The sequence below is a fragment of the Felis catus genome, chromosome B4 (genome assembly GCF_018350175.1).
Source record: "Felis catus isolate Fca126 chromosome B4, F.catus_Fca126_mat1.0, whole genome shotgun sequence".
In the NCBI taxonomy this organism is placed as follows: domain Eukaryota; kingdom Metazoa; phylum Chordata; class Mammalia; order Carnivora; family Felidae; genus Felis; species Felis catus.
In genome coordinates, this window is record NC_058374.1 from 45,591,034 (window position 1) to 45,618,862 (window position 27,829).

The window sequence follows — 27,829 nt, forward strand, 5'->3', positions numbered from 1 at the left end:
ACCCCCTCTTACTACCTCCACCCTATAATTCACCCCTGGCCCCCGTCTCCGTCCTGTCCCCGGTGCCCCCTACTTCCCCTCCTGCCTCCAGTTCCTCCTCCCCCTCCCCAACTTCTTCCCCCGCCTGTACGTCAGCCCCATCCTCTACTCCAGCCCCACCCGATCTAACTCCCCAGACCCCACCTCAGACCCCCCGCCTCCGTCTCCGGCGATCGGACGACCCGAACGGCCCTCCCACTTGGCAATCTTCCCTGTTTCCTCTCCGGACAGTCAACCGGACTGTCCAATATTGGCCATTTTCTGCATCCGATCTCTATAATTGGAAAACTCATAACCCTTCCTTTTCCCAAGAACCCCAGGCCCTAACCTCACTAATAGAGTCTATCCTCCTCACACACCAGCCTACCTGGGACGACTGCCAGCAGCTCTTACAGGTCCTTTTGACTACCGAGGAAAGGCAACGAGTTCTCCTGGAGGCCCGGAAAAATGTGCCGGGGCCTGGAGGTCTTCCAACTCAGCTTCCCAATGAAATAGATGAAGGGTTTCCCCTCACCCGCCCGGACTGGGACTATGAAACGGCTCCAGGTAGGGAGAGTCTCCGAATCTATCGCCAGGCTCTGTTGGCGGGTCTCAAGGGGGCAGGGAAACGGCCCACCAATTTGGCCAAGGTAAGGACCATAATCCAAGGAAAAGAGGAGAGCCCCGCAGCCTTTATGGAACGGCTTCTAGAGGGGTTTCGGATGTATACTCCATTTAACCCCGAGGCTCCAGAACATAAGGCTACCGTGGCCATGTCATTCATAGATCAGGCAGCGTCTGATATAAAAGGAAAGCTCCAACGGCTAGATGGGATTCAAACCTATGGGTTGCAGGAACTAGTTAGGGAGGCAGAAAAGGTATATAACAAAAGGGAGACCCCAGAAGAAAAGGAGGCTAGGCTAGCAAAAGAGCAGGAAGCACAGGAGGAACGAAGAGATCGAAAGAGAGATAAACATCTAACAAAAATCCTGGCAGCTGTAGTGACAGAAAATAGAACAGGAAAGTCAGGGGAAACGAAGAGGCGGCCCAAAATAGAAAAAGACCAATGTGCCTATTGCAAAGAGCGCGGGCACTGAATCAAAGACTGCCCTAAGCGCCTTAGAGACTCAAAGAAATCTACCCCCATACTCACCTTGGGCGAAGAGAGAGAGTAGGGGCGTCAGGGCTCTGGAGCCCCCCCCGAGCCCCGGCTAACTTTATCTGTAGGGGGGCATCCCACCACCTTCCTGGTGGACACAGGAGCTCAGCACTCGGTCCTAACCAAGGCAAACGGGCCTCTGTCCTCTCGTACCTCTTGGGTTCAAGGAGCGACAGGAAGAAAAATTCACAAATGGACTAACTACCGTACGGTTGATTTAGGGCAAGGGACAGTGACACACTCTTTTCTGGTAGTACCCGAATGCCCATACCCCCTTTTAGGACGAGACCTCCTAACCAAGCTTGGAGTTCAGATCCATTTCTCCAAAGCGGGGGCCCAAGTGCTAAACCGGGATGGCCAGCCTATCCAAGTCTTAACTGTGTCCTTACAAGACGAACACAGACTTTTTGAAACCCCGGTCACCACTAACCTCCTCGAAGCCTGGCTGCAGGACTTTCCCCAGGCCTGGGCAGAAACGGGAGGGCTTGGTCGAGCCAAATGCCAGGCCCCAATCATAATTGACCTAAAGCCCATGGCAATGCCTGTATCTATCAGGCAGTATCCCATGAGCAAGGAGGCTCATATGGGCATTCAGCCACACATTACCAGATTTCTAGAGCTTGGGGTCCTGCGACCTTGCCGCTCACCTTGGAATACCCCTCTCTTACCAGTGAAAAAACCTGGTACTCGAGACTACAGGCCTGTCCAAGACTTAAGGGAGGTCAACAAAAGGACTATGGATATCCATCCTACGGTCCCCAATCCCTATAACTTGCTCAGCACCCTGAGCCCAGACCGTACCTGGTACACAGTACTGGACCTAAAAGATGCATTCTTTTGTTTACCCTTGGCCCCCCAGAGCCAAGAACTGTTTGCTTTCGAATGGAGGGACCCTAAAAGAGGAATCTCAGGCCAATTAACCTGGACCCGCTTACCCCAAGGGTTCAAAAACTCCCCCACTCTCTTTGATGAGGCTCTTCACAGGGACCTAACTGACTTCCGGACTCAACATCCAGAAGTAACACTACTCCAATATGTGGATGACCTTCTTCTGGCCGCCCCCACAAAAGAAGCCTGCATACTAGGTACCAGACATCTGCTCCGGGAATTAGGAGAAAAAGGATACCGGGCATCCGCCAAGAAGGCCCGGATTTGCCAAACCAAGGTAACCTACCTGGGGTACATACTGAGTGAGGGGAAAAGATGGCTCACCCCTGGGCGAATAGAAACTGTGGCTCGCATTCCGCCGCCCCAGAACCCCAGAGAGGTACGTGAATTCCTGGGAACTGCTGGGTTCTGTCGCTTATGGATACCTGGGTTCGCTGAGCTAGCCGCCCCCCTCTATGCCCTCACGAAAGAGAGTGCACCCTTCACCTGGCAGGAAAAACATCAGTCAGCCTTTGAGGCCCTAAAAGAGGCCCTCCTCTCCGCCCCGGCTCTCGGGTTGCCAGACACCTCCAAGCCCTTTACCCTTTTCATAGACGAGAAACAAGGAATTGCCAAAGGAGTTCTAACCCAAAAATTAGGGCCCTGGAAGAGGCCAGTAGCATACCTGTCCAAAAAGTTGGACCCTGTGGCAGCGGGGTGGCCCCCATGTCTTCGTATCATGGCAGCCACTGCTATGCTGGTCAAGGACTCTGCCAAATTAACCCTTGGACAGCCACTAACTGTTATCACCCCGCATGCTTTAGAGGCCGTAGTGCGGCAGCCACCGGACCGATGGATAACCAACGCACGCCTAACTCACTACCAGGCCCTCCTACTGGACACAGACCGCATCCAATTTGGACCTCCGGTTACCTTGAACCCTGCCACGTTGCTACCGGCACCGGAAGACCAACAGAGCGCACACGATTGCCGGCAAGTACTGGCTGAGACCCATGGGACACGGGAAGATCTTAAAGATCAAGAGCTCCCAGATGCGGATCACTCTTGGTATACGGACGGGAGCAGTTACATCGACTCAGGTACCCGGAGGGCGGGAGCAGCGGTAGTAGATGGCCACCACATCATATGGGCACAATCACTACCTCCTGGCACGTCTGCCCAAAAGGCTGAGCTGATAGCGCTCACCAAGGCCCTAGAGCTATCCGAAGGGAAAAAGGCTAACATATACACAGATAGCCGATATGCCTTTGCAACGGCTCATACACATGGGAGTATTTATGAAAGAAGGGGCCTACTAACCTCAGAAGGAAAAGAAATTAAAAACAAAGCTGAAATCATTGCATTATTAAAGGCCCTTTTTCTTCCTCGAAGAGTAGCCATAATTCATTGCCCCGGGCATCAGAAAGGACAAGGCCCAATTGCAACAGGAAATAGACAGGCAGACCAAGTAGCCAGGCAAGTCGCTGTGGCAGAAACGTTGACCTTGACCACAAAACTTGAAGAAACCGATCTTACGACCAACAAATATGCTTACACCCCAGATGACCAGGAAGAGGCAAAGGCCATAGGGGCTGTACTGAATCAGGACACTAAAGACTGGGAAAAAGAAGGAAAGATAGTCCTTCCCCGAAAGGAAGCCCTGGCAATGATCCAACAAATGCACGCCTGGACACATTTAAGTAATCAGAAGCTGAAGTCACTGATTGAAAAAACTGACTTCTTAATCCCTAAGGCAGGCACCCTCATAGAACAGGTGACCTCCGCCTGTAAGGTCTGTCAACAGGTAAACGCTGGGGCTACCCGAGTGCCAGAAGGAAAACGGACTCGTGGTAACCGCCCAGGAGTCTATTGGGAAATAGACTTTACTGAAGTAAAGCCTCACTATGCGGGGTATAAGTACTTATTAGTGTTTGTAGACACCTTTTCAGGATGGGTAGAAGCCTACCCCACCTGACAAGAAACGGCACACGTGGTAGCCAAGAAGATTTTAGAAGAAATCTTCCCCAGATTTGGACTTCCCAAGGTAATCGGGTCAGATAACGGGCCGGCCTTCGTTTCCCAGGTAAGTCAGGGGCTCGCCAGGACACTGGGGATTAATTGGAAATTACACTGTGCATATAGGCCCCAGAGCTCAGGACAGGTAGAAAGAATGAATAGAACAATAAAAGAGACCCTTACTAAATTGACCTTAGAGACTGGCTTAAAAGATTGGAGACGCCTCCTATCTCTGGCCTTGTTAAGAGCCAGAAATACACCCAACCGTTTCGGGCTCACCCCATATGAAATCCTTTATGGGGGACCCCCCCCTTTTTGTCAACCTTGCTCAATTCCTTCTCCCCCTCCGATCCTAAGACTGATTTACAAGCCCGACTAAAAGGGCTGCAAGCGGTGCAGGCCCAAATCTGGACACCCCTGGCCGAACTGTATCGGCCAGGACATCCACAAACTAGCCACCCATTTCAGGTAGGAGACTCCGTGTAAGTCCGGCGGCACCGCTCTCAAGGATTGGAGCCTCGTTGGAAGGGACCTTACATCGTCCTGCTGACCACGCCCACCGCCATAAAGGTTGACGGGATTGCCGCCTGGATTCACGCATCGCACGCCAAAGCAGCCCCAAAAACCCCTGGACCAGAAACTCCCAAAACCTGGAAGCTCCACCGTTCGGAGAACCCTCTTAAGATAAGACTCTCCCGTGTCTGACTGCTAATCCACCCTGTCCCTGCACGAACCCAAAATGAAACCCCCAGCAGGAATGGTCTTTCTGTGGGTCCTCACAAGCTTGGGGGCGGGAATTGGAGCTAAAATTGTCAAAGAGGGGAACCCACATCAGGTTTACACCTTGACTTGGCAAATCTACTCCCAGAGTGGGGAAGTTGTCTGGGAGGTCCAAGGTAACCATGCGCTTAACACTTGGTGGCCCCCACTTACCCCTGATTTTTGCCAGCTGGCAGCTGGACTAGACACTTGGGATATCCCCCTGGTTTACCACTTTAGTCTCCTCCCTCATGGGCCCCTTAATACTCCTACTATTAATATTGGTGTTCGGACCCTGCATCCTTAACCGCTTGGTACAGTTCATAAGAGAAAGACTCTCTGTCATCCAGGCCTTGGTTCTAACCCAACAGTACCACCAACTAAGACAATTTGATGCAGAAAGGCCAGATACAATCGAATGAAAGGTTTCATTCGACGCCAAAAGAAAATGGGGGAATGAAAGACCCCTGCTTAGCTTAATAACACACCCCCACCCTATCTTCAGTTCTGTAACGCCTCACTTGCAGGGCTTGCACTTCCACCAGTTGACAAACAGGATATCTGCAGTTAGACATCCGTACCCTGGGAGAGCTGTACCCCCCACCTTTCCCTACGCAAGACAGGAACAGGTTTTCACATAAATAACGATGACCGCTTTCATCTCGCTTCTGTAAACCTGCTTGCGCTCCCAAACCGGAGGTCCCCTGCCGCTTCGCACCCGGGCTCCAAGTTGCATCTGCCGAGAGAAACTCCATTTCCCAAGCTTTCCCAGGACGAAATTACCCCCAACCCTAACCACCACCGAGCAGAGAGCCTACCACCAGCCTGTATGCAAATGTAACTCAAAATGGTATAAAAGACCTGTAACCCCGTATATCGGGGCTCTCCCGCTTTCCAACACTGGGGAGCCCTGGTGCACCAGTAAAGACTCTCTGCCGACGTCGGAGTGCCGTGTGGTTCTTTGCGCCAACTCTCATTCCATAGGGCTTAGGAGCTTGGCTCCTAACACATGTGCCTTCTTCAACCTTTTTTCTTCAGATCAGCCTTTTGTTACACTAAAGAAACCATGGCACTTAGCACTTACTATATCATATCCCCCGGCTATACTGGAAACTGTGAGGGAAGATACTGTATCCTATCCAGTTTTACAGCCTGTATAGTATCAGCAAATATAAAGTAGGAACCGAATGAAGGCTCCATGACTTACCCTTTATTCTTCACAATTGCTCTTACACCCAGTCTCTACTTTACTTCCAGCATTTATAACTTACTGAAGTTTCCCAGGGAAGAAAACACGATTTTTGCCCTGACTAAACCACTTATTATTCTAATGTACAAATAGTTTTATTCCTTTTAGCATCCCTCTAGGCAACATCCATGAAGCCAAAAACGTTCATTGCTCTGTCCCTTACCTAGAGCATTGCCTAATGCAAAGTAGATCCAGGCATAGTTGAATAAATGCCAAATTAGTTGGGTTTTTTTCCCACACATGGTCCTCAATGAAGGAAATAAAGATATTTGCCCCTGATAATAAAGTGATTCACTTCATTGCCCGTAAATTGAGCTCTTTCAGGCCATCATGAATATTGATTGGTCCAAGGATCCTGCAAGCATGGAGAAGCAAAGAGGTGGCATAGTTCTCACCAGAAAAGAAAAAACGTTTATGAAGTGTAAATGATAAAAATGCTGGAGGATGAGGACTGTGTTATATTTTAACTATAAAAGGGAAATGTGATCATAGAACATAATATAACTTAAAAGGGAACAAGAAGTTAATATAACTTTAGTTGAGAGCAAAAATACTTGTGATTGCTTGGCTAAAAGGGCATATCATTATTGCCAGCATTTTTAATTTGATTGAGTTTTTACTACCAGGAACTGTGCAGTTATTTACATACAGGATCTCCATAATTCTCATGTATACCCTATGAGGAAGACCTTTTTATCATCATTTTTCAGATAAGGAAACGGGGATTTAAAGAGGCTAAGTAATTTCCCAAGGTCATAGTAACTGGCCAAACCACAGTTGAACCCTAAGTTTATCTCTAAAGATACTTTTGATGAGAGATTCAATTTTTTATAATGTATAGGTAATTCTGAATAATCCTGTTTCTTAAATTTTCAAACAAAAGTAATTCCTGGGTAATAGTTGGAAATATCTTTTTTTTTTTTCTTTAGTGTAATTATTGAGGGCTTTATGTATGAGAATATAAGCATTCGATATAATTTGATATTAAGTCCAGTATTTTATACTGTCTGCTGCCTGAAGTCATTTGGCCTGTTTGGAAGAAGGGGATGTAGGGAGACAGAGAAAAAGACATTACCCCTAGAATGGAAACACTTTGTTTCCCCTTAAGGTGTAGAGATCAGCTAATCATGAATTTTGAAACTGTCCATCACTGCTTTGGGGAGGCCTAACTAAGTCTTATAATCCTATTCTAATGGGGACTTTTCCTGGTAGAGCATGAATAAATTTGATAGAGTCAAAAAGAAAATGGGACTTACACGTGGAGACATCAAGGGGCAGGAATGGAAAGTTTAGGCATATAGGAACAAAAGGAGAGGGGGAGGAAAATGCCAGAAACTGAGCCTGGAAAGTAGTCTGAAGAATAGACTTGGAAGGTTTCGAGCAAGTGAACCAAGAAAGGAATCCCTGCAATAAATCGCATTTCAACAGGTTTCAGTTGAGTCACATAAGTCTGCTTGGATTACCACGAGTGTGGGAATTTCATTACAATTTTAATAAGAAATCTTTAATAACCTACTGCCCAGCAAGATTACCACCAGAACAAGTCATGAATCTTTACAGCTGAAGTCCACTTCTCCTCACCTCTCCTCCACACAAATACCAATCTCAGTCATGCTCTTGGAACAATCAAAAGGCCAAGGACATTACTGAGTGCCTACAACAAATGATAAGGAACTATGGAGTTCTTAGTAGTTTTAGCTGCAGTACATCTGAGGCCAGGCAATCCTACCAGTTCCTATCCTAATTAGGGATCTGCCGCATACATTAGGAAATTTTGCCCATCTTTATGGCTTTCAAATACTGTGGATTTATTCACAGGAAGGTAGTGGAGGGCATCCATGAACAAAGAAGAATGAAAGTTGTTCATATACTGGGTCACATAGATTCAGTATACCTTTTCCTAGGAACCAAAGTGAGGAAAAATAAGTTATCACCACCAAAAGGTAAAAGTTGCTAATGAAATAGTGTGCTTCAAATGTCTGCTCTGAAATCATGGAGAGTGGGGCCAACAAATAAATAAAAAGAGGTTTAATTTGAAAAAGGAGATTTTTTTTTAAGAAACTATCTTAGTTTGCCAATTAATAAAAAGAAAACTTTGAAAGCATTTCAAACTGAAGCCAAAGAGGACTATAATTAATAGGCCTTAAAATTCAGAGGTCAAGTTAGATCTGTATAAAAGGAAAAAGAAGTTATTTTTTAAACTAACTCATTTAAACATGGTGCCAAGGAATAGAGGTACCAGTGCCTTTGTGTTATAAAGCTGCATGGATGTTGGTGTTTCCCAAAAGTGCTAAAATTGAAAATAGCCCAAGGGTGCCTAGGTGGCTCAGTTGGTTAAGCGTCTGACTTTGGCTCATGTCATGATCTCATGGTTTGTGGGTTCAAGCCCCACGTTGGGCTCTGTGCTGACAGCTCGGGGCCTGGAGCCTGCTTCGGATTCTGTGTCTCCCTCTCTTTCTGCCCCTTTCCTGCTTGTACTCTGTCTCTCTCTCTCTCAAAAATAAACAAACATTTTTAAAAAAGAAAGAAAATAGCCCATCTGTCACCTGTGATTTTTTTCCTACAAATAACCTCCGTCAATAACTTTCTTTCTGAATTGTTCAAACCAATCATCTGATCAATTTTTTAAATGAAGATTTATCCTGAGAGCCGTCCAGCATATGGGATCGATTCCTACAAAAAGCATTAACCAATGTCGCAGGTGAGTGGAGTGTGAAATTATCGGTTTTGCACACGGCCCCCTTGTTTCCGTACCTCAGTTAAGGAAGTCCCTGGTTCAGAGCACACGAAGTTCAATCCAGAACAGCAGACAAAATACCTAAACCATCAGAAAGTCGACAATGTCACCTTTGAATCCGTATTGATCCACGCATATTTCCATTGGTACCTTTTCTTTTAGTAAATTTCAAGACCATATGGCTCGAAATTACACTATCTTAGCTTGGGCAAGGGTCCAGGCCAAGCTCTACACCAAGGGCAAGGGATCAGGCAAAAGCCTCTTTTGGCATTGAAAACAAGTTATTTGCAACTCTCCTGGTCTCAGGTGTGGGCAAACTGAAAAATAAATAAATAAAACTTAGTATATTAAGACTATAAAGAGTGTCTTTAAGGGGTGCCTGGCTGGCTCAGTCAGTAGAGCATGTGACTCTTGGTCTTGGGGCCATGAGTTCAAGTCCCATGTTGGGTGTAGAGATTATTTTTTTTTAATTTTTTTTAACGTTTATTTATTTTTGAGACAGAGAGAGACAGAGCATGAATGGAGGAGGGTCAGAGAGAGGGAGACACAGAATCTGAAACAGGCTTCAGGCTCTGAGCTGGCAGCACAGAGCCCGACGCGGGGCTGGAACTGACAGACCGCGAGATCATGACCTGAGCTGAAGTTGGATGCTTAACCGACTGAGTCACCCAGGCGCCCCTGTAGAGATTACTTTAAAAAAATTCTTTAAACAAAAGTTCCTTTTGGAGGGAAGTGATAACAAGAAAGCAATGGCAATCACTGGGAACAATAACTTGGTCCCAGAATAAGATACAATTCTCTCCTGATTGCATGGGACTAGCTATAGATGTGATAGGTGTAGCTTTTCTTGGATCATGACTAGAGTCTCTAACACAGGCTCTTGTTACAGGAAGGGGGAAGCATAGGCCTCAATCTCAAATTATCTTTTTAATAGGGAAAATGCAATACATCAGTAGCCACTAACCAGTCTATAGCACAGGCCTCAACTTTTAATAGTCATTTTCTGTGCTTATTGTCAGGAATAAGTTCCTGCTTATAGCTTCATCCCCTCAACATTACTACATGAGAAGTGAAGACATAGTCCCTGTGAGACATTTACTGCTAAATCCCACTCGTAATGGTTGTTTAAATCATTTTCATCTTGGTCATTAAAGTTGACTGATACCAGAGTGTAAATCTAAAAATGAAAACTAAATATGCTTGTTTTCTAATAAGCACAAAGTAATCTAACTTTCCTATTGAACAGGAGGCATTCTAAAGCAAATTATCCTCAATATCTGAATCTAAATATAGCCAGTATTAGAATTTCACCTTTCCTCGAGCAAGATAATCCCAGGGACAATCATTAGGAAATGTCTTCTCTTTCCATTTTATAGAGATTTGGTTGACACACAGCACCGTATAATCTTAAACTGTGCACCATAATAACTTGACTTACAATTATTGCAAAATAATTACCACAATAAGTTCAGTTAAAATCCACTATCTCACGTAGATACCCCCAAAAAAGTACTTTTCCTTGTGATGAGAACCTTTATGTTTTTTGTTGTTGTTGTTGTTTTGAGAGAGAGAGACACAGTGAGGGCGGGGGAGGGGCAGAGAGAGCCGGAGACAGAATCTGAAGCAGGCTCCAGGCTCTGAGCTGTCAGCACAGAGCCTGACGTGGGGCTTGAACTCACAGACTGTGAGATCATGACCTGAGCCGAAGTCGGACGCCCAACCAACTGAGCCACCCAGGTGCCCCAATGATGAGAACTTTTAGGATCCACTCTCAGCAACTTTCAAGAACTTTCAGGATCCACTGTGATAGCATACCGTACAGCAGTGTTAATCATAGTTCCCATGTTATACATTGCATCCCTCGTATGTATTTTTCTTATAACTGGAAGTTTGTACCTTTTGGTCACCGTCTACTTCCCCCACCCCCCACCCAGGAAATTTCTTATATAGTGTCCAACATAATGAGTGAAGTTGAAAAATATAAATCTTTAGGTGGCCTGGCTGGCTCAGCCTGTAGAGCATGAGACCCTTGATCTCAGGGTTGTAAGTTTGAGCCCCATGTTGGGTGTAGAGATTACTTAATAAATCTTTTAAAACTATATTTAAAAAAAAATCTAAATCTTTATGTGGGTCTTATGTGCATGGGTCCTAGTCATCATGGTTACATCAGATGGTTCCTGGAGTAAGACACAAAACCCTTATGGTTTTTATATTCTTCCCAGCATCAGACCTGACCTACTGCTCCATCAAAATTGGCTTATAACCCACATGTATTCAACATTGATCATCTAATTTGTTTTTGTTTTTTGTTTGCTTCTGCAATTGAAACAATGACAGCCATTTAAAACCCTACAAAGATCTCTTCATTGTTGATAGTTTTAAAACATGTTTAAAATTATAATCTCTAAAAAGTACTATGTATCAAACTTAGATTCACAATTTCCATATCATTAGCAAGCACAATTTTGCCACCTGCTGACCTTAAGATTATATACATTTTCAGGTACTTTGATTTCATTTCAATTATTTTATGAGAAAAGTCAACCTAGCACTACATATATACACACACATGTTTAAATTTTATACAAATACACAATATTCCCTTGTAAACTTTCCGTTCTTATCCCTGGCGAGTGAGTTGGTTGTGTTTGTCCTCTTTGACAAGATACACAAATGTTCATATAATCAATCCTTACACGCAGACACACACCCCACACAAACTCAGTGTCTAAGTGCGTAGACATAAAAGCATTATTCTACACTTAGGGATAATTATTCAATGTCTTTTTATAGATTAAGTCAATTTTTTTGTCTTATTCAACAAATGTAGTGTCTATTCTAGCTTGGATTCATAGTGACAGTCTGTTCCTTTGTTTTAAGTTATGTCTTTGTTATGGGACTGTGCTTCCGGCATTTTTATTCCTTTCTTTTTAACTTAGTATTGTACAAATATTCCACTTCATTCAACTTGGAGAGGATTTTCTTTTCTAAATAATCATTTTTTCTCACATATGAATGTAATAAATATCTGCTAGCATGTGTAACATTAATACATGTTGCATTATAAATTTTATATTCATACTGACTCAGGTATGTTCTTGTTACCAGCAAGTTTTACAATGACAATCATGTTTGCTTATTAAGGTTATAGGTCATTCTAGGGAAAGTCTGTGATGTTTAATAGCATCTAAAAAGCATCCAGCGAGAAAAAGAAAAGTTAAAATGGATCTTCAATGTTCATCATTAATTCTCTTGGGTTATAGAAAATTCTGGAAATCTATGAAGCTAAAGGTTTCACCATTTTCAGGTGGCAATTGAGATGCCACAGTAGTCCTAAAGCAGTTTGTCTCAGCTTGCTGTTTCCAAAAATGAGAATAAATGAGTGGCCTGAAGGAAAAAGAGCCGATGTCAACGTCACCGTCAAGTTGGCATGATGTTTCTTCAGTAAAAGGAAAATCCAACCTGTTAACTGGATGGAAAAAAAATGAACCGTGGAGAGGAGGAGGAAAGATATCACCATTTTCATGGCCCTTTTATGGGCCTCCGTGCTGAAGTCCCTCGAGCTAGAGTTCAGTTGCATGTTCCTGGTATGTCTCATCAAGGAGAGAAATAAAAGGAGCAGTGAGGTCAGGGACAGAAGGAAGGGGATTAAGTAGATGAAACTGAGAATAACCAAGCTGTTAAGATACCCAGTTTTACTTACATCTAGGGGCCGAGTTGAGTTTCTTTCATAGTTGTGGTAGATGGTAGCCCAGAGATCAGAAAATCCAACTAATAATTTGTAGTTGAAAACCAGTAAGAATAAAGACCCCAGAGGAAGCACAGGGAGCACCCTGCTAATTCTCCGCCTCAGCCAGGTGAAACAGCGGTGGGAGAAATTGGCTATCCTAAAGAAATAGAAAACACTCAGGCAGGTGGCAAACCAGGTAGCTAGGTGATTGGTCAGTGTCCAACAGATATTAACAGCGGTAGCTAGTTTCTCAATGTTATATAGATGTGGCCAAAACACCATTACAAGCAAATCGAATAGTATCATCCAAAGAAGAATGATTCTGGAGACAGCCAGGCTGGTGAGGATGCAGTCAGCTGGCGAGAGCTTTCGATGCTTCACCCAGTCAATGCAGTTGACGAGTGCGATGAAACCATTCCCCAACATTCCAATCATGAATGCTCCTACTGCTGCTGTCAGAAAAGTATTTTCGATTCCAGATGGCATTTCTATAGAAAGAATCCAGGAAGCTAGCCCTATGTTTCACTGATTTTTGTTGTTGTTGTTGTTCTGTCAAACGTTGGAGGGTAAAGTCCACTTTGATACTTTTCACTTTGATATTAAAAATGCTCAGATACTGGGGCGCCTGGGTGGCGCAGTCGGTTAAGCGTCCGACTTCAGCCAGGTCACGATCTCGCGGTCCGGGAGTTCGAGCCCCGCGTCAGGCTCTGGGCTGATGGCTCAGAGCCTGGAGCCTGCTTCCGATTCTGTGTCTCCCTCTCTCTCTGCCCCTCCCCCGTTCATGCTCTGTCTCTCTCCGTCCCAAAAATAAATAAACGTTGAAAAAAAAAATTTAAAAATGCTCAGATACTATCTCACTGATCTTCACAAAAGATCTTTCTCTTTGGTTCCAGCTGTAAGTCCGAGCTTTACACAAGGAGATCCGGTCTCACAGACCTAAATGAAAAACTTTAATGTAACTTCTAATCAGCTACTGATTTCCAAATTAAACAGTAAATGTTCCCACTCATCACTGGCACTGACAGCAGTGTTCCGCTTGGGAGGACATCTGGAAGAACAAAGTCAAATATGGGAACATGCAAATACGAGGCGATTTCTTTACACTGATTTGCACTTTCCTTTCCTTTCTTTTATTTTTTTAATGTTTACTTTTGAGAGAGAGAGAGAGAGAGAGAGAGAGAGAATGAGCAAAGGAGGGAGAGCAGAGAGAGAGGGAGGCACAGAATCCAAAACTGGCTCCAGGCGTTGCTGCTATCGGCACAGAGCCTGATGAGGGGCTCGAACTCACAAACCATGAGATCATGACCAGAACAGAAGTCGGATGCTTAACTGACTGAGCCACCCAGCTGCCCCTGCGCTTTCCTTTTCAATTGAAAATACCATTTGGGCGGCACATGGGTGGCGCAGTCAGCAAAGCGTTGGACTCTTGATCTCGGCCCAGATCATGATCTACGGTTTGTGAGATTGAGCCCAGCATGGGGCTCTGTGCTGACAGTGTGGAGGCTGCTTGGGATTCTCTAAATAAATAAATAAGAAAATACAATTTGGATTCAGGTTTCTTAATTTTAATAGAATTCTCAGGCACTATTCATTAAATCCATTTGATAAAACCCATCATATTTCAGATACTATTATAGATGTGGTAAGCGTAATAAAGAGAAGTAACGTCAAGGAGCTCACAGGGTATTAGGAAAAGCAACGTCAAATAAACTGTTACCATTGAATGTGACAGAAGTTTGACCAAAATGTAACTTGCCACACAGAGAAGTGTGCTACAAAATCTACAGCCGTCTTGAAACTTTTTAGGATTTCCTGAAGAAATAGACACAAAGGGAAATGATCTTCCAGAAGGGTATAAAACCATATGCAAAGGTACCAATATCAGACCTATTTGAGCTATTACTCTGAATTTTTTGAGCTTTGTTCTCAATCAGTTACTGCCTATTTGATTCTGAATAAGCTCTTGTCACCTGAGAGGGAAAAAAAAGTAAGAAAAAAATAGAGTAGAAAAAAAATGGAGGAGTGGGGAGTGGGAAGGGGTTCTTTTCATTAATCCTGCTTTTGGTAAAATCTTTTGTCTCATAAAAAATTCAGTTACAGTAAAATTTATTTTAGTTTGGTTTTGGTTTCAACAAACAGGTAACTTTAATACAATCGTCTTTCAACCTCGACCGCAAGGTTCTCTCTCCTATTGAGAGAACTTTAGGTGTATGTACGTGTGTTATATTAATAATTAATATATGTTAATGTCTGTGAGCCAACCCCAGGGAATCTTACTTAATTGTCTAGGATATATTGTTGGCACCCATTGAGAACTCCTCCATACATGGTTGAAAGTACCTTCTGAACCCAGGCAAAAATCTTTGTACCTGAACGCTGCAAATCTATGAAGATTCTCCAGGAACGAGACAGGAATTTTGCCCCCTAGCCTTCTGACAATGCATTCCCCATTCAGCCAATTTTGACTCTGGTTAAAACTACCTGTTTTGTGTTGGCCTCAGACTGTCAATAGTGATGCTCTACATTACCAATGCCTGAACGCTCAAAGGCCACACCAGAAGTCGTGGGGCACCAAAGGGAGCACCGACCTGGTGTTCTGCTTTTATGCACATTGAGAGTGGGGGCCTAGGATTTTACAGGGACCAAAAATGTAATGTCAGGCATGTAGATTAGGTGACCTTAGCTACCAAGTACCTCTACGATCACATTAAGCTCCAGGACAGAAGGGACTATTTTGTTGTCCACCGATGTGGACAGGGAGGGGCTGGCAAACAGTAAACCCTCAATAGCTATTGGTTAAATGAATGAATACTAACTTAGTTGGTAATCCCATTGGGAGCAGAGAAAAAGAGACCAATGAATGAGACTCGACTGTGCAAACAAGTGTAAGAACAAGAAGCGAAAGCAACTCTTTAAAATTGGAGAAAGTTCTATGACATATGTATGAATTCATGCACAATTTCTGTACTAACCTGGAAATAACTGACACTGCTCTCCGGCCTTTCTGGTTGAAAGCCAGAAGTCATACAGAATCATAAAAGCTTGCAGGTGTAGCACCCAGGAGGTGGGGACTTTTTTACTTTTCTTCATGAAAAAGAAGTACTTCCAGGCAAGGGAGTTGGAGATGGTTAGAGAATTCTATATTTTGTTTTTTAATTTTAATTTTCTAATCTTTCATTTTTAGAGAAAGAGAAAGCATGCACGAGCTGGAGAGAGAGACAGGAAGAGAGAGAGAGAGAGAGAGAGAGAGAGAGAGAGAATCCCAAGCAGCCTCCATGCTGAGCAGACATAAGGCTCAGTCACATGACCCTGGGATCATGACCTGAGCTGAAATCAAGAGTCAGACACTCAACCAGCTGAGCCACCCAGGTGTCCCCAAAACTCTGTATTTTGTGTCAGGAAACCAAGAAGACCTTAGAGATCACTGATATTTCCAGATCTATCTTAAAATAGAAGTTGTTATACTTGATAGAGAAAAAGTATTATTGCATGTATAAACATAAGATATATTATTACAAAATGCTTGGGCAGATAACAATTAATTAAACTTATGTGTATGATACAGTGACAATCCCAACTAGTCTGAACTTCCAATGATGACTGATTTAAATCCAACAACGTATGAACACTTGTGTTATAGTCATCAGTTGAAAGAGAGACAATTCTTCTAAGGAATTGTGAGAAAATACATTCGGAAGTCTATGTTGGCCTATTTCAAACAAAATGCTGACTTCCTGAGTGATAGGGAGTGATACTTATATAGTGATGAACTAACACTTATGTGGGTTTAAATAAAGATGGTTCAACTGAATATTTTATGAGGTCCTATCATTAATACCACCTTGGGGGGGGGGCGGGGCTTGAGTTCTTCCTGTTTCCTCCCTGTGTCTGTGACATCTCCAGTGAAAAAATATACCTTAGCTTTCTGTTGGATTCTTTCTGTTGCCTTTCCCTCCCCAAGCCCGCATGTTTAGATCTCCTGACAGTCTCAGAGAAGCGGGCAACAAATGTTGCCCTGTATGCTCTCTCCCATCCTATCAATAGCAAGCTTTTCCACTTATTTGCAAACACAGAAGTAGCTTCCTGGTTCTTTTTGAATTGCAACGAGGAACTTTCATGCACCGAACTTGATAGTCACTGCATTAAAGTACTGGCCTTTGTGGGGTTTTTGTTTGTTTGTTTGGGTTTGGTTTTGTTTTGTTTTTAAGTAAAAGAGAACTTCAGTGTTTCTTTGGCTGGACCCTAGTTGAAGAAGCAATTAGCTGGGGCAAGGGCCACCGCCTGAAGGGACGGAGATTTCATCTTTCACAAATGGAGACCATTTGCCCAGCTTAATCACTGCTTACATGAACAACCTTTCATGTTTCATCGTAGAGTTTTGTTTCACTTAGCATATTCTTTTCGTTTTCAAAACTGAAGGCCATGGGTCTTTTCCCCTCAAAATCCTTAGGGGGCAAACATCTTCACTGGCTCTTTCTCATGACAAACCTAAGACAGGGCCAGTCTAACTGCTACCAACCTCCACACTGGCAAACCTGTCTCACGCTCAAAATAAGAATGATTGGGTATTGCCACCATCTTCTGAGGCTGCGTTGATATTGATGGAAAAAAAATAAAAAATAAAATTTGAAAAGCTGTAGTCTGTAAGTGTACAAGGAGACAAAAAACAAGTTTGCCTGTATGTGTTTTTCGAATTCCTCAAACTTTTCAAATCAATTTGTTCTTGTGAAGATTGGTCTTAAGGTCCTGAATAGGATATGGAGTTACTCTAGGCAACATATCCGGTGTCTCAAATGACAGAATTGGGAAGATCCTGCGATGATGCACATGTCCCTTAAAGGCATCCCTGGCTCAGAGGAGATGGGGTCTAATCAAGATCTTATGAGGAGAAGCCACCTACTGGCAGATAGCAGACAAACCACCAGAGACCTGGAGGAAATTTGCATGCCTTTCTCAGAGATCACTAGAGGTATGGGTTTCTATATGACACATTCATCACCAGGGTTCATGAAAACTGTCTTGCTGTGCTTGATTTACGTCTTATCGGTTGCCTCCAGTAGTCACCCTAAGGATCAGAGATACGACCATTTCAGCAGTAGAAACAAGTTATTTGTTCCTCTTCCATAAATCACCTGGTAGACAAATGGAAATAACCAATCATTACACCAGAATCTTTAACTGAACATTTATTTGGTGGGGGAGAAGAATAGTTAATAAGAAATCGGTGACAATCTCCCTCCTTCCCCAACACTTTGGTCCCAGGGTAGGATACAATTATGGATAGTTCTTCTCTGGGTGGATGACACTGGCCATACCTGTGTTGGGAGTGGCTCTTCTTGGATTGTGGCTCAGCTGCTGTTGAGTCCCCCACGACATCTCTTGTTACGGGGAAAGTAGAGATGCAGGGCTCCATCTCACTCGCTCTTTTTTTTTTTTTTTTAATTTTTTTTTCAACTTTTTATTTATTTTTGGGACAGAGACAGAGAGAGCATGAACGGGGGAGGGGCAGAGAGAGAGGGAGACACAGAATCGGAAGCAGGCTCCAGGCTCTGAGCCATCAGCCCAGAGCCTGACGCGGGGCTCGAACTCACAGACCGCGATATCGTGACCTGGCTGAAGTCGGACGCTTAACCGACTGCGCCACCCAGGCACCCCTCTCACTCGCTCTTCAAATACAGTCTACAGTACGTCAGTTGCAATGACCCCAGCCTATGACCTTGTCTTCTTTTACTAGTCCTTTGCTTTGTCAAGACTAGAGCCCTATTCCTTATAGTTCCATCTCCCTAACTTTGTTGCATGAGTGTTGACTTACTCCAAGTTAAACATTCACTCACTTATCCCTAAGGCCTACTTCTTAGAAAGAAGAGCTGCTAAAAAATTAGCTCAATCACCTTATCTTGCATACCAAAGAAAAGTTTCATAACACTAAAAATTAAACAATGTGCTTGGTTACCATCTTATAAATAGTACAAGGTTATGTCTAAGTCATTTCTATGAAAGGCTATCTAAAACAAAACAAACTCAATGCCTGAATCTAAAGGTACTCAGCCTGATTTGCATATTCGCTTTTACCAAGGCCAGATAATTACAGTGATAATCGGACAAAATACTAAGTTAAGGGCCAAATAAATAAATCTTCTTTTGTAAAATGTAAATTACTTAGGAAAAATGGTAAAATATGTCTTATGATTAAAACCGTTATCCACATCGTTATTGTTATCAATACACAGAAGCACCACACAACCTAGACGTGTTAGAGGTTTAGTTTTCTAAATACGGAGAGGGAGGACAGGGAGAAATGTTCACAATTCTAACACCATTCCAGGTCCAGGGAGCAGCCCTAGAACAATGTCCGTGCCTACAGGTCCCTCAAGACTAATTTACAACCCACGTATTTATCATCATTTAATTACAACTTTTTTGTTTCTTTAACGCAATCTAAAGAATACATCGAAAGTAAACCCTTAGGGTTTACTAAGAAAGTAAACCCTAAGAAACCCTAAGTAAATTCTTCATTTTTTAAAAAAGTGTATTTATTTTGAGAGAAAGGGGTGCGGAAGGGGCAGAGAGAGAGAGAGGGAGAGAGAATCCCAAGCAGGCTCCACAGCCAGCGTGGTGCCCGATGGGGACTCCATCTCATGACTGTGAGATCATGACCTGAGCCTAAACCAAGAGTCAGACACTTGACTGACTGAGTCGCCCACGCGACCCAAGAATTCTTCATTTTTAAAGAATTCCATTATATATAGCTGCATAGCATCCGTATAATATTAAAATCTACAACATCATGTTCAAAATGTTATAGTAAACTTTTCTACCCTTAACTTTATTTAGAATTTGTAGTTACTTTATCTAAATTTAGGTTATGATAGTCAAAATACCACTTTCAAATTAAGATTAGCATTATAAGCATGTGTTTCTAGTTTATTTTGTTTTGCACTGTGAATATTATTTTCAAATAACTCATTCCCATGTTATCAATAAGACTTCTAATGACAACAGTGAAAAGCTTTTTCATTTAAAAAAAATTAAGCCTTTACCCTATGAGGTCATGTTTTTCCCATCTCTGACTCTAGTTGCTCAATTAACTTTTCTATCACCATTTTATAGATCGTCTACCTAGTGAATAGTAATTTATCTTGATTTCTAAAACACGACATGCTTCTGACATGTAATATGAATTACAATTACATAAATCTTTTGCATATAAAATTAAATAATTTAGATTCTCTTTGAAAGACTATTTTGCAATTTTTAAATATTGGTAACCACTGTGTTAAGCAAAACTGAATACTTTAAAAATTATATTGGCTGACCATGGGTCAATTATCATCAAAAGTAACTTTTTCTAGGGAAAATTTCATTAATGTTTGACAATACTTAAAGGAACCCTGTAGGGGGAAAAAAAAAGAGAAGTGAAATTGATCCTCAAAGACTCCTCAATAAGTCTTTATCTTTAGAAAGACCCTGGAACGTCTATCTGTAAAGACGGAACTGTTTTTTCTCTTTTCAAGGTGCTTTTAAGATGCCGCAGTACCTTCAAGGCTGTCTGTCTCAGTTTGCTGTTTCCCAGAATCAAAATTAATGAGTGACCTGAGGGAAAGACATATATGGCCAACATGATAAACTTTGTGACCTTGTTGTTCCAAAATATCAAAAGCATCCAGTTTGTCAATTGGATGGAAAAAAAATGAACCGTGAAGAGGAGGAGGAAAGACATAACCATTTTAATGGCCCCCTTATGGGCCTGTGTGCTGGCGTCCCTGGAGCCCATGACGTTGAGCTGCAAATTTCTGATGTGTCTTACCAAGGACAGAAACAATAGGACCAGTGAGGTCAGGGACAGAACAATAGGAATGGTATAGGAAAAACTAAGAAGAATCAGGGTTTTAATATAAAGGCTTTTACAGTCATTTATATGTAATGTCAGATTACTTTCATCCATCACATAGACGTTTAAGAAGAAATCATTCAATGATTCTAGCACCAGGAAGTCAAACAGCAGAAAGGGCAAAGAAAGGACAAGAATGGCAAGAACCACTCTGTTCGTTCTCCACTTCAGCCAGAGGAAGAAAGAGTGGGAGAAGTGAGCTATTTTAAGGAGGTAGAAAATGCTCAGGCAGGTGGTAAACCAGGTAGTCCAGTGATTCGTTATTCTCCAAAGCAAAGTAATAAGTTTTGCTGATTTCCAAGTGGAATAGAAAGGCGGAGATAGTGTCATTACGAATGATTGCCACAGTGACACCAGCAGCTGAGTGATTCGGGAGAGAGCCAAGCAGGTGAGGATGAAGTCAACAAAAGAGATTTTTTGGTTCTTGATCCATTCAGAGCAGTTCACCAGTCCAACGAACACATTCCCCGACATTCCAATTACGAATTCTGCCGTTGACAGCGTAAGAAAGATTTTATCCAGTCCGGCTAACATTTCCGCAGGAAAAAAATCCAAATTTCTAACGTCGTGTCTCATTAGCAAATTTGTAATCAAACTGTCTCGGCACAGCATCCACTTCTGATAGTTACCTTCACCGTGTTTCTTTGCGATTCCAGTGTTAACCACAACCTGCTGCTGTTGGATACAGTCTCATATATACGTATATGGACATTTCTCTGCTTTATTGTAATGCCGATCTTAATCCAGAACCATCTGCTAAGGGGTAGCATCCCACATACTTTCATGAAGATGGTTTTATTTATTTGAAAGAGCTACTCATTTCCAAACCAAACCGTTTGTGTTTCTATTTATAGTTGGCAAGGATTCAAATTTTTCACTTGAGGTAATGATCGAAAGGTTGAAGTCAAATTCGCTAGCATGCAAATACGGGCCAGATTCTTTTTCGCTGATTTGTGAAAAAAAAATGACCTCACCTGAAATACTATGCCATTTAGATCCAAATATTTTCGTTGTTTTTCATAGAAAGTTTTGAAATAATCTAATAATCTAAATCTAAATAAACTGTCCTAAAATTTAGTTATAATTCAATGAATATATCTTGAGTATCTGCTATGTGTCAGAGTCATTTCCAAAAGTAATATACTTTGCTATGAAAAAAAAAAAGCATTAGGAGACCCAGAAAATAGTGAAAACACAGAAAGAAATAATAAGAAGTAAGAATAAAATGTAATGTGAACACAAAAAAGGTAACTATAAACATTCCTGCTGGGGAAAGAGAAAAAAGTGGTATTTTCCTCAGATTTTATAGATAATTGGGATTTCAGGAGAGAACTAAGTTATATTTTGTCCTGATCAAACAAAATACAAAAAGATGGCAAAACCCAAATTACTTTTCTGAAATTAAAGTCTTCTCACTGATAATTTACTGTAATTACAATGTTCTTCAGGTACCTCTGAGTAACATGTCTTCTGAGTAGTTAAACATATTCCCCAGTTTTGCTCTTTATTTTTGTACTTGTTCTATTTGTTTTGGCCAGAGATATAATGGTGTCCATCTAGCCTTAATTAACAGAAAATAGGTAGAAAATCATTTCAGATTAAATAAGGAAATAATAAACAAACATATCTGCTCTATATTCTAGGAACAATGAGTTTGACAGAAGCCATTAATGTACCAGAAATGAACTCAGAGTTACAGCTCTTGTGTCTGTTGGCATTAAGTGCTCTGGAGTGTTGCCAGACCACATCCAAAATAGTGAATGAAATAAAAAAAAAAAAATTAAAAAATTAAAAATAAAATAAAAACCTTGGCCCTTGGCCCTTTTCAATGTTACTGTCACACTCCCAAATTAAATTCTATGAATTTTGTAAAGTGTATATTTCAAGAACAATGTTGTACAATGAACGATGGGTAAATTATTTTGTATGACGAAATTTTTGATTTAGAACAAATATTTAAAATTATAGGAAGAAAGAGAAAGAAAGAAAGGGAGGAAGGAAAGAAGGGAGGGAGAAAGGAAAAAGGGAAGGAAGAAAGGAATTTATTGGATACAGCAAGGCTGAAGGCAAATAAAGAAACTTGGTAGTAGCATTTTCGAAAGGAGAATGATAGCCTTGACTAAGATTAATGTCTAGAAATGGAGCGAAATTCATGGCTATGAGAAGCATTTAGGAGATGAAATCAGCAAGTCTTGGTGATGGATTTGGGGCTATAAAAAGGCAGAGAAGCCGGCACTTTCAAGCTTCTTCTTTTGCACCTGGATGCATGGAGTACGAGGACCTGAAGGAATCCCTGGAGGGAGAGCAGCTCTAGAAGCAAGGGGTGGTCAGGGGCACCTGGGTGGCTCAGTGGGTGAAGCAGCCAACTTGGCTCAGGTCATGATCTCCCGGTTCTGTGAGATGTGAACCCCACATCCGGCTCTCTGCGTTCAGCATGGAGCTCACTTTGGGTCCTCCGTCTCTCTGTGCCCCTGCCCTGCTCCTGTTCTCTCTTTCTCAAAAATAAACTTTAAAACAAACAAACAAACAAACAAACATAGTAGCAATGGGTGGGAGACAGAAGAAAAGTTGGAGAACGGTGAGTTCTGTTTTGAACATTTTCGGAGTATCTGTAAATCATCCAAGTGGAAAGATGGGGCAGTCACTCAGGTATTTGTGACTACAGCTCAGAAAAGAAATTGAGATTATAAACAGATTTGGGAGTCATCAGCACATACTCAATTCCACAAAAGGTGATGGATGAGCTCCACGGCCCTGAGGAACACCAGAGGATAAAGAAATCAAAGACAAAAGGCAGTCAGACAGAGAACGGAAACCAAGAGGTCACAGGATTCAAAGCAACCATGAGCAAGGAGTGTTACAAAGAAACAGTAGCCAATCCTTCCTGCTACTACCCTTCTTTTATAAGGAGGTAGCAAGGAGGTCCTTAGTTACTATGGAAAAGAATAGTTCAACTGAATAGAAACCAAACTGCCGTGTCAATGAGATCCCAAAAATGAAGCATTAGAAACCCTATACTTCTATACTTCTATATAGAAGTATACCCATATATGGCTATAATGTGATCAACACATTAGTAGATTAAAGGAGAAATACCAGGGGAAAAAGTTTAACATAAATCTGCATTTATTCATAATAAATGTTCTTAGCAAACTGGGCATAGAATACAATATTCTTTTTCCGGATAAAAAGCTGTGTACAAAACCCTAGAGGAAATATCGTACCCATGGATACGTTGAAATCATTCCCCCTGACTTTGGGGCCCAGTGAGCTAAAAACATCTCACTATATCTATTTTTTTGCAGGTTTTCACCAATCACAGTAAGACAAGAAAATGACATAAAAGATGTAAGATCAGAAAGCACAAAACAAAATTGACCTTATCCACAGACGATGATTGAGATTACACAGATTATCCAAAAGGATTCTTCAATGCATTGTTAAAGTGCCCATTTGCAAGGTTTCTGGACACATGATAAATGTGCAACTATCTGTTCCATCTCTTCATATCATCAGCAAACAGTTAAAATGTAACACTCTCGGGGCGCCTGGGTGGCGCAGTCGGTTAAGCGTCCGACTTCAGCCAGGTCACGATCTCGCTGTCCGTGAGTTCGAGCCCCGCGTCGGGCTCTGGGCTGATGGCTCGGAGCCTGGAGCCTGTTTCTGATTCTGTGTCTCCCTCTCTCTCTGCCCCTCCCCCGTTCATGCTCTGTCTCTCTCTGTCCCAAAAATAAATAAACGTTGAAAAAAAAAATTAAAAAAAAAAAAATGAAACACTCTCTTAAAAGATGAAATTTCCACAACCTCAACATACATCAAGTATCTAAGAATAATCATACACACAAAAAGTATGCAACACCTTTGTGGAGAATGTCAAAAAGTCTGAAATGGCTTTAGCATTTTCTTAGCCAGTATGTATTAATTACACACTAGATGTAATCAAAGCCTTAGATTTGTTAAAAAATTTAAACCATTACTACACACATTTTCCCATTTTAGGTATGCATCCAAGCACTTCAATTCTCTGACTTCATTGTTGAATATATGAAAATTTCCTGCTTCATATATAGGGCATGAATTTGTCTCAAGTTCAAAAACAACCGCTTCTAATATAGCACTGACTGCCCTTCCCTATCTCACAGATAATCACCTCTCTTCCTTTCACCTAGCCCAGTCACTTGTTTTGAGTTTTTTGTGTTTTTTTAACCATCCCATAGGCTGCGGTTTTCCATGTGAGGCCATAAGGGATGAGATCATCTCTTGTTTGCTAATGTGCAAATACAGACTGAGGTCCTGTCATTCTTTTTGCATTTTCTTTGCCTAACAAATTTATATCTGTATCTTTGGCTATGGAGGATAATTAAAGCTATTTATAGTCCTCAAAACTTGGTTAGGATGACAAAAGTAAAGCAAATGCTAGACTAGCCAATAGAATTTTCTTCTAGAGTACCTTAGTATTCATTGAAAGTACTTGGATCTAGGGGCACCTGGGTGGCTCAGTGGGTTAAGCCTCCGACTTCTGACGTCCGTTCAGGTCATGATCTCACAGTTCATGAGTTCGAGCCCTGAATCAAGCTCTGTGCTGACTGCATAGAGCCTGCTTGCGATTTTCTCTATCCCTCTCTCTCTGTCCCTGTCCCGCTTGCACTTTCTCTGTCTTTCTCAAAATAAGTGAATAAACTTTAAAAAATAAATAAAAATAAAAAGATAAAGAACTTGGATCTAAATAATGGGTGTAAGTTGATTTTATAAAATCAACTAAAATGAACTGTGTGCGTGTATGACTCAGTCCCCCAGAAACAAATGTTGGATTTATTAAATAGGGTTCCTACAGCCGGTAGTAATTATGCCATAGAGAAAGGGACCTTGGAGAAAAGTTGGCTTGGTTTCCATGAACGGAAGTAGATGGAGGTGTGAAGAGCTCTCTTCTCCGAATGTAACGCAGTTGGTGTTCGAAAAAAAAACACTTTTTTTTTTTCATTAGAATGAAACTGTGATATTTAGCCCTACTTTTAGGGCTGTCCCAGAGATTAAAAAGATATGGATCCAAAATACTTCAGACATAGCCCCTATGGAGCCATTTTATACTATGTCACCTTTAAACTGTGTCTACTCCGTGGATGACCCTCAAATCTGGTTGTGAGGAGATGGGATGCCGGATGATCGGGCCACTGATGCCATTTTGATCCTTTCTATTTGTCCCAAGCACCCAATATATGAGGTCGTTTTCAACGTGCATGGTGTTAAGAATGATCACTGTGAACACAGGATGAGGTTGTCAAAATAGGCTGTAAAACCCTGCAGCCACTCTATGGGATTTCAACCTACATCCAACCTTTCCCCCGATCTGATCAATGGAGTGTGTTGTTGTTATTGTTGTTTGTTTTTCCTCTTCTTTCTTTCTTTTTTAATGATCTAAACCTGTGGTGTTAAAGCTTTGCCTCCAAAGATAGGCTTTGTCTTCATTTTCTACTCTTTTTTTTTTTCATTTTTATTTATTTTTGGGACAGAGAGAAACAGAGCATGAACGGGGGAGGGGCAGAGAGAGAGGGAGACACAGAATCGGAAACAGGCTCCAGGCTCCGAGCCATCAGCCCAGAGCCTGACACGGGGCTCGAACTCACGGACCGCGAGATCGTGACCTGGCTGAAGTCGGACGCTTAACCGACTGCGCCACCCAGGCGCCCCTGATCTCTGGACTTTAAAGAAAAAGAAATTTCCACGCACATTTCTGAGACATTGCAAATGACTTACCAGGAATAAAAGTAGATCACCCTAAGAGTTTTCAATAATAACACTCCTTGTTGCCAAAAGAACGTAGAGTAATATGTTAAAGAGGCAAAAACAAAGAAAATGTGATTTTCTATCTGCAAAACTGACATTCTGGCAAAAGGGAGTACAGGAGCTGTCCTTAACTAGGGGAATATTGTTCTCTTGAGCCCTTCCTGAAGCGTTTACTGGAGAATGAGTCTTAGACAGCAAAAATGCCCAGAAAGAATCAGTATACGTATTGATAGAACATTAAACATACAGTCACTTTTACAACTAAAACTTAGTGAAGGTTAATGGAGAGAAAGTAATAGTTACACGATATGACCATGTGGATATGGGAGCATTATTTAGCTATTTATTTTTCAAATATTTATTTATTTGTTTATTTTTGAGAGAGAGGGACAGACAGACGGAGCACGAGCCGGGAATGGCAAAGAGAGAGGGAGACACAGAATCCCAAGCAGGCTCCAGGCTCTGAGCTGTCAGCACAGAGCTCAATGTGGGGCTTGAACTCACAAGCCGTAGACCATAACCTGAACCAGAGTCGACGCTTAACCGACTGAGCCATCCAGGCACCCGGGGAGCATCATTTAAAAATAGGAGGGGAGGGGTGCCTGGGTAGTTGGTCGGTTAAGCATCCCGATCTTGATCTCAGGGTTGTGAGTTCAAGTCCTGCATTGGGCTGTGTCCTCGTGTAAAGCCTACCTAAAAAAAATAAATGAATAATAATAATAATAACATAAAATACATAAGATAAAAATAAAAATAGGAGGGGAAAATGAGAGCATATGCAAAAAATTATCATAAAATGTTACTGCTGTAAGAAATTGTAGTGTTGGTTAGAATTAACTGGAATTAATTAGTAAATGAGATTAATATTATTATTCTGTCTGTTTACATAATGTGAACCTATTCTATCTTCTCTATGTCCCTTTAATTTTTCAATACGTTAAGAATCCATATATTCTCAGACATTTAAAAAAAAAAACCCTCGCATGCAAGGCATCGAAATTAATATGGTGATACGCAGTGTGTTTTACAATATTTCTTTGAGTAGAAAAACGAAGGGGTGATAGAACACTTTGAATTCCCTCTAGATCTTTTGACGTCCTGAAGTTGCTACCTCGCTGCTTGTTTTAAGAGGACAATTTTTGCTTTCCAGCTTTCAGTAAGGCCCAAAGGGACCACAGGTTTTACATCGGTTAATTTGAGGACATTAGCAGTCTCAACATGCGACACATTTAAGACATGCCATCAGGAATTCAACTCCTCTCGGCCTTGGAGACCTGACAATTCGGCAGCCTTTCAACCGCGTGTCTGAGCCCAGGATCTAATGCCATCTTTCCCCAACAAGGAAATGTCATGCGTAAGAAACTCCCTTGTTTCTCACAGTTGTCTGTAACCATTTTGGGCAGAGTAACTTCCCCTAATCGGCTACAACGTTTAAATCTTATCTCAACTGGGACGTCCGCCGCTTGAAGAATAAAAGACGTCGCTGTTCTCAATTCTACAGCGGTGCTGGCAGCCTTGTGCCCCGTGTTATGTAACAGGTGCCATATCTTAAGGAAATTCAGAGTCTGAGATAGGAGTCATAAAAAAACTATTGTCCTGCCCTTCTCTTAATTGGTGAT

The 27,829-nt window shown here is 42.0% G+C and overlaps 2 protein-coding genes across 2 annotated transcripts; both read right to left on the reverse strand.

Annotated features, from left to right (window-relative positions):
- Window positions 1-11,905: 11,905 nt before the first annotated feature.
- LOC101090527 (taste receptor type 2 member 42-like) lies at window positions 11,906-13,021 on the reverse strand. The gene has a single exon (XM_003988420.3). The coding sequence runs from the start codon at window positions 13,019-13,021 to the stop codon at window positions 12,083-12,085; it is 939 nt and encodes a 312-aa protein (XP_003988469.3). The 3' UTR covers window positions 11,906-12,082.
- Window positions 13,022-19,991: 6,970 nt separating this feature from the next.
- On the reverse strand, window positions 19,992-21,026 carry LOC101090778 (taste receptor type 2 member 42-like). The gene has a single exon (XM_003988421.4). The coding sequence runs from the start codon at window positions 21,000-21,002 to the stop codon at window positions 19,992-19,994; it is 1,011 nt and encodes a 336-aa protein (XP_003988470.4). The 5' UTR covers window positions 21,003-21,026.
- Between the last annotated feature and the right edge of the window lie 6,803 nt (window positions 21,027-27,829).

Bases quoted from the DNA above. Each gene is read 5' to 3' on its own strand.
- LOC101090527 (XM_003988420.3), bottom strand. From the start codon at position 13,021: ATGCCATCTGGAATCGAAAATACTTTTCTGACAGCAGCAGTAGGAGCA.
- LOC101090778 (XM_003988421.4), bottom strand. From the start codon at position 21,002: ATGAGACACGACGTTAGAAATTTGGATTTTTTTCCTGCGGAAATGTTA.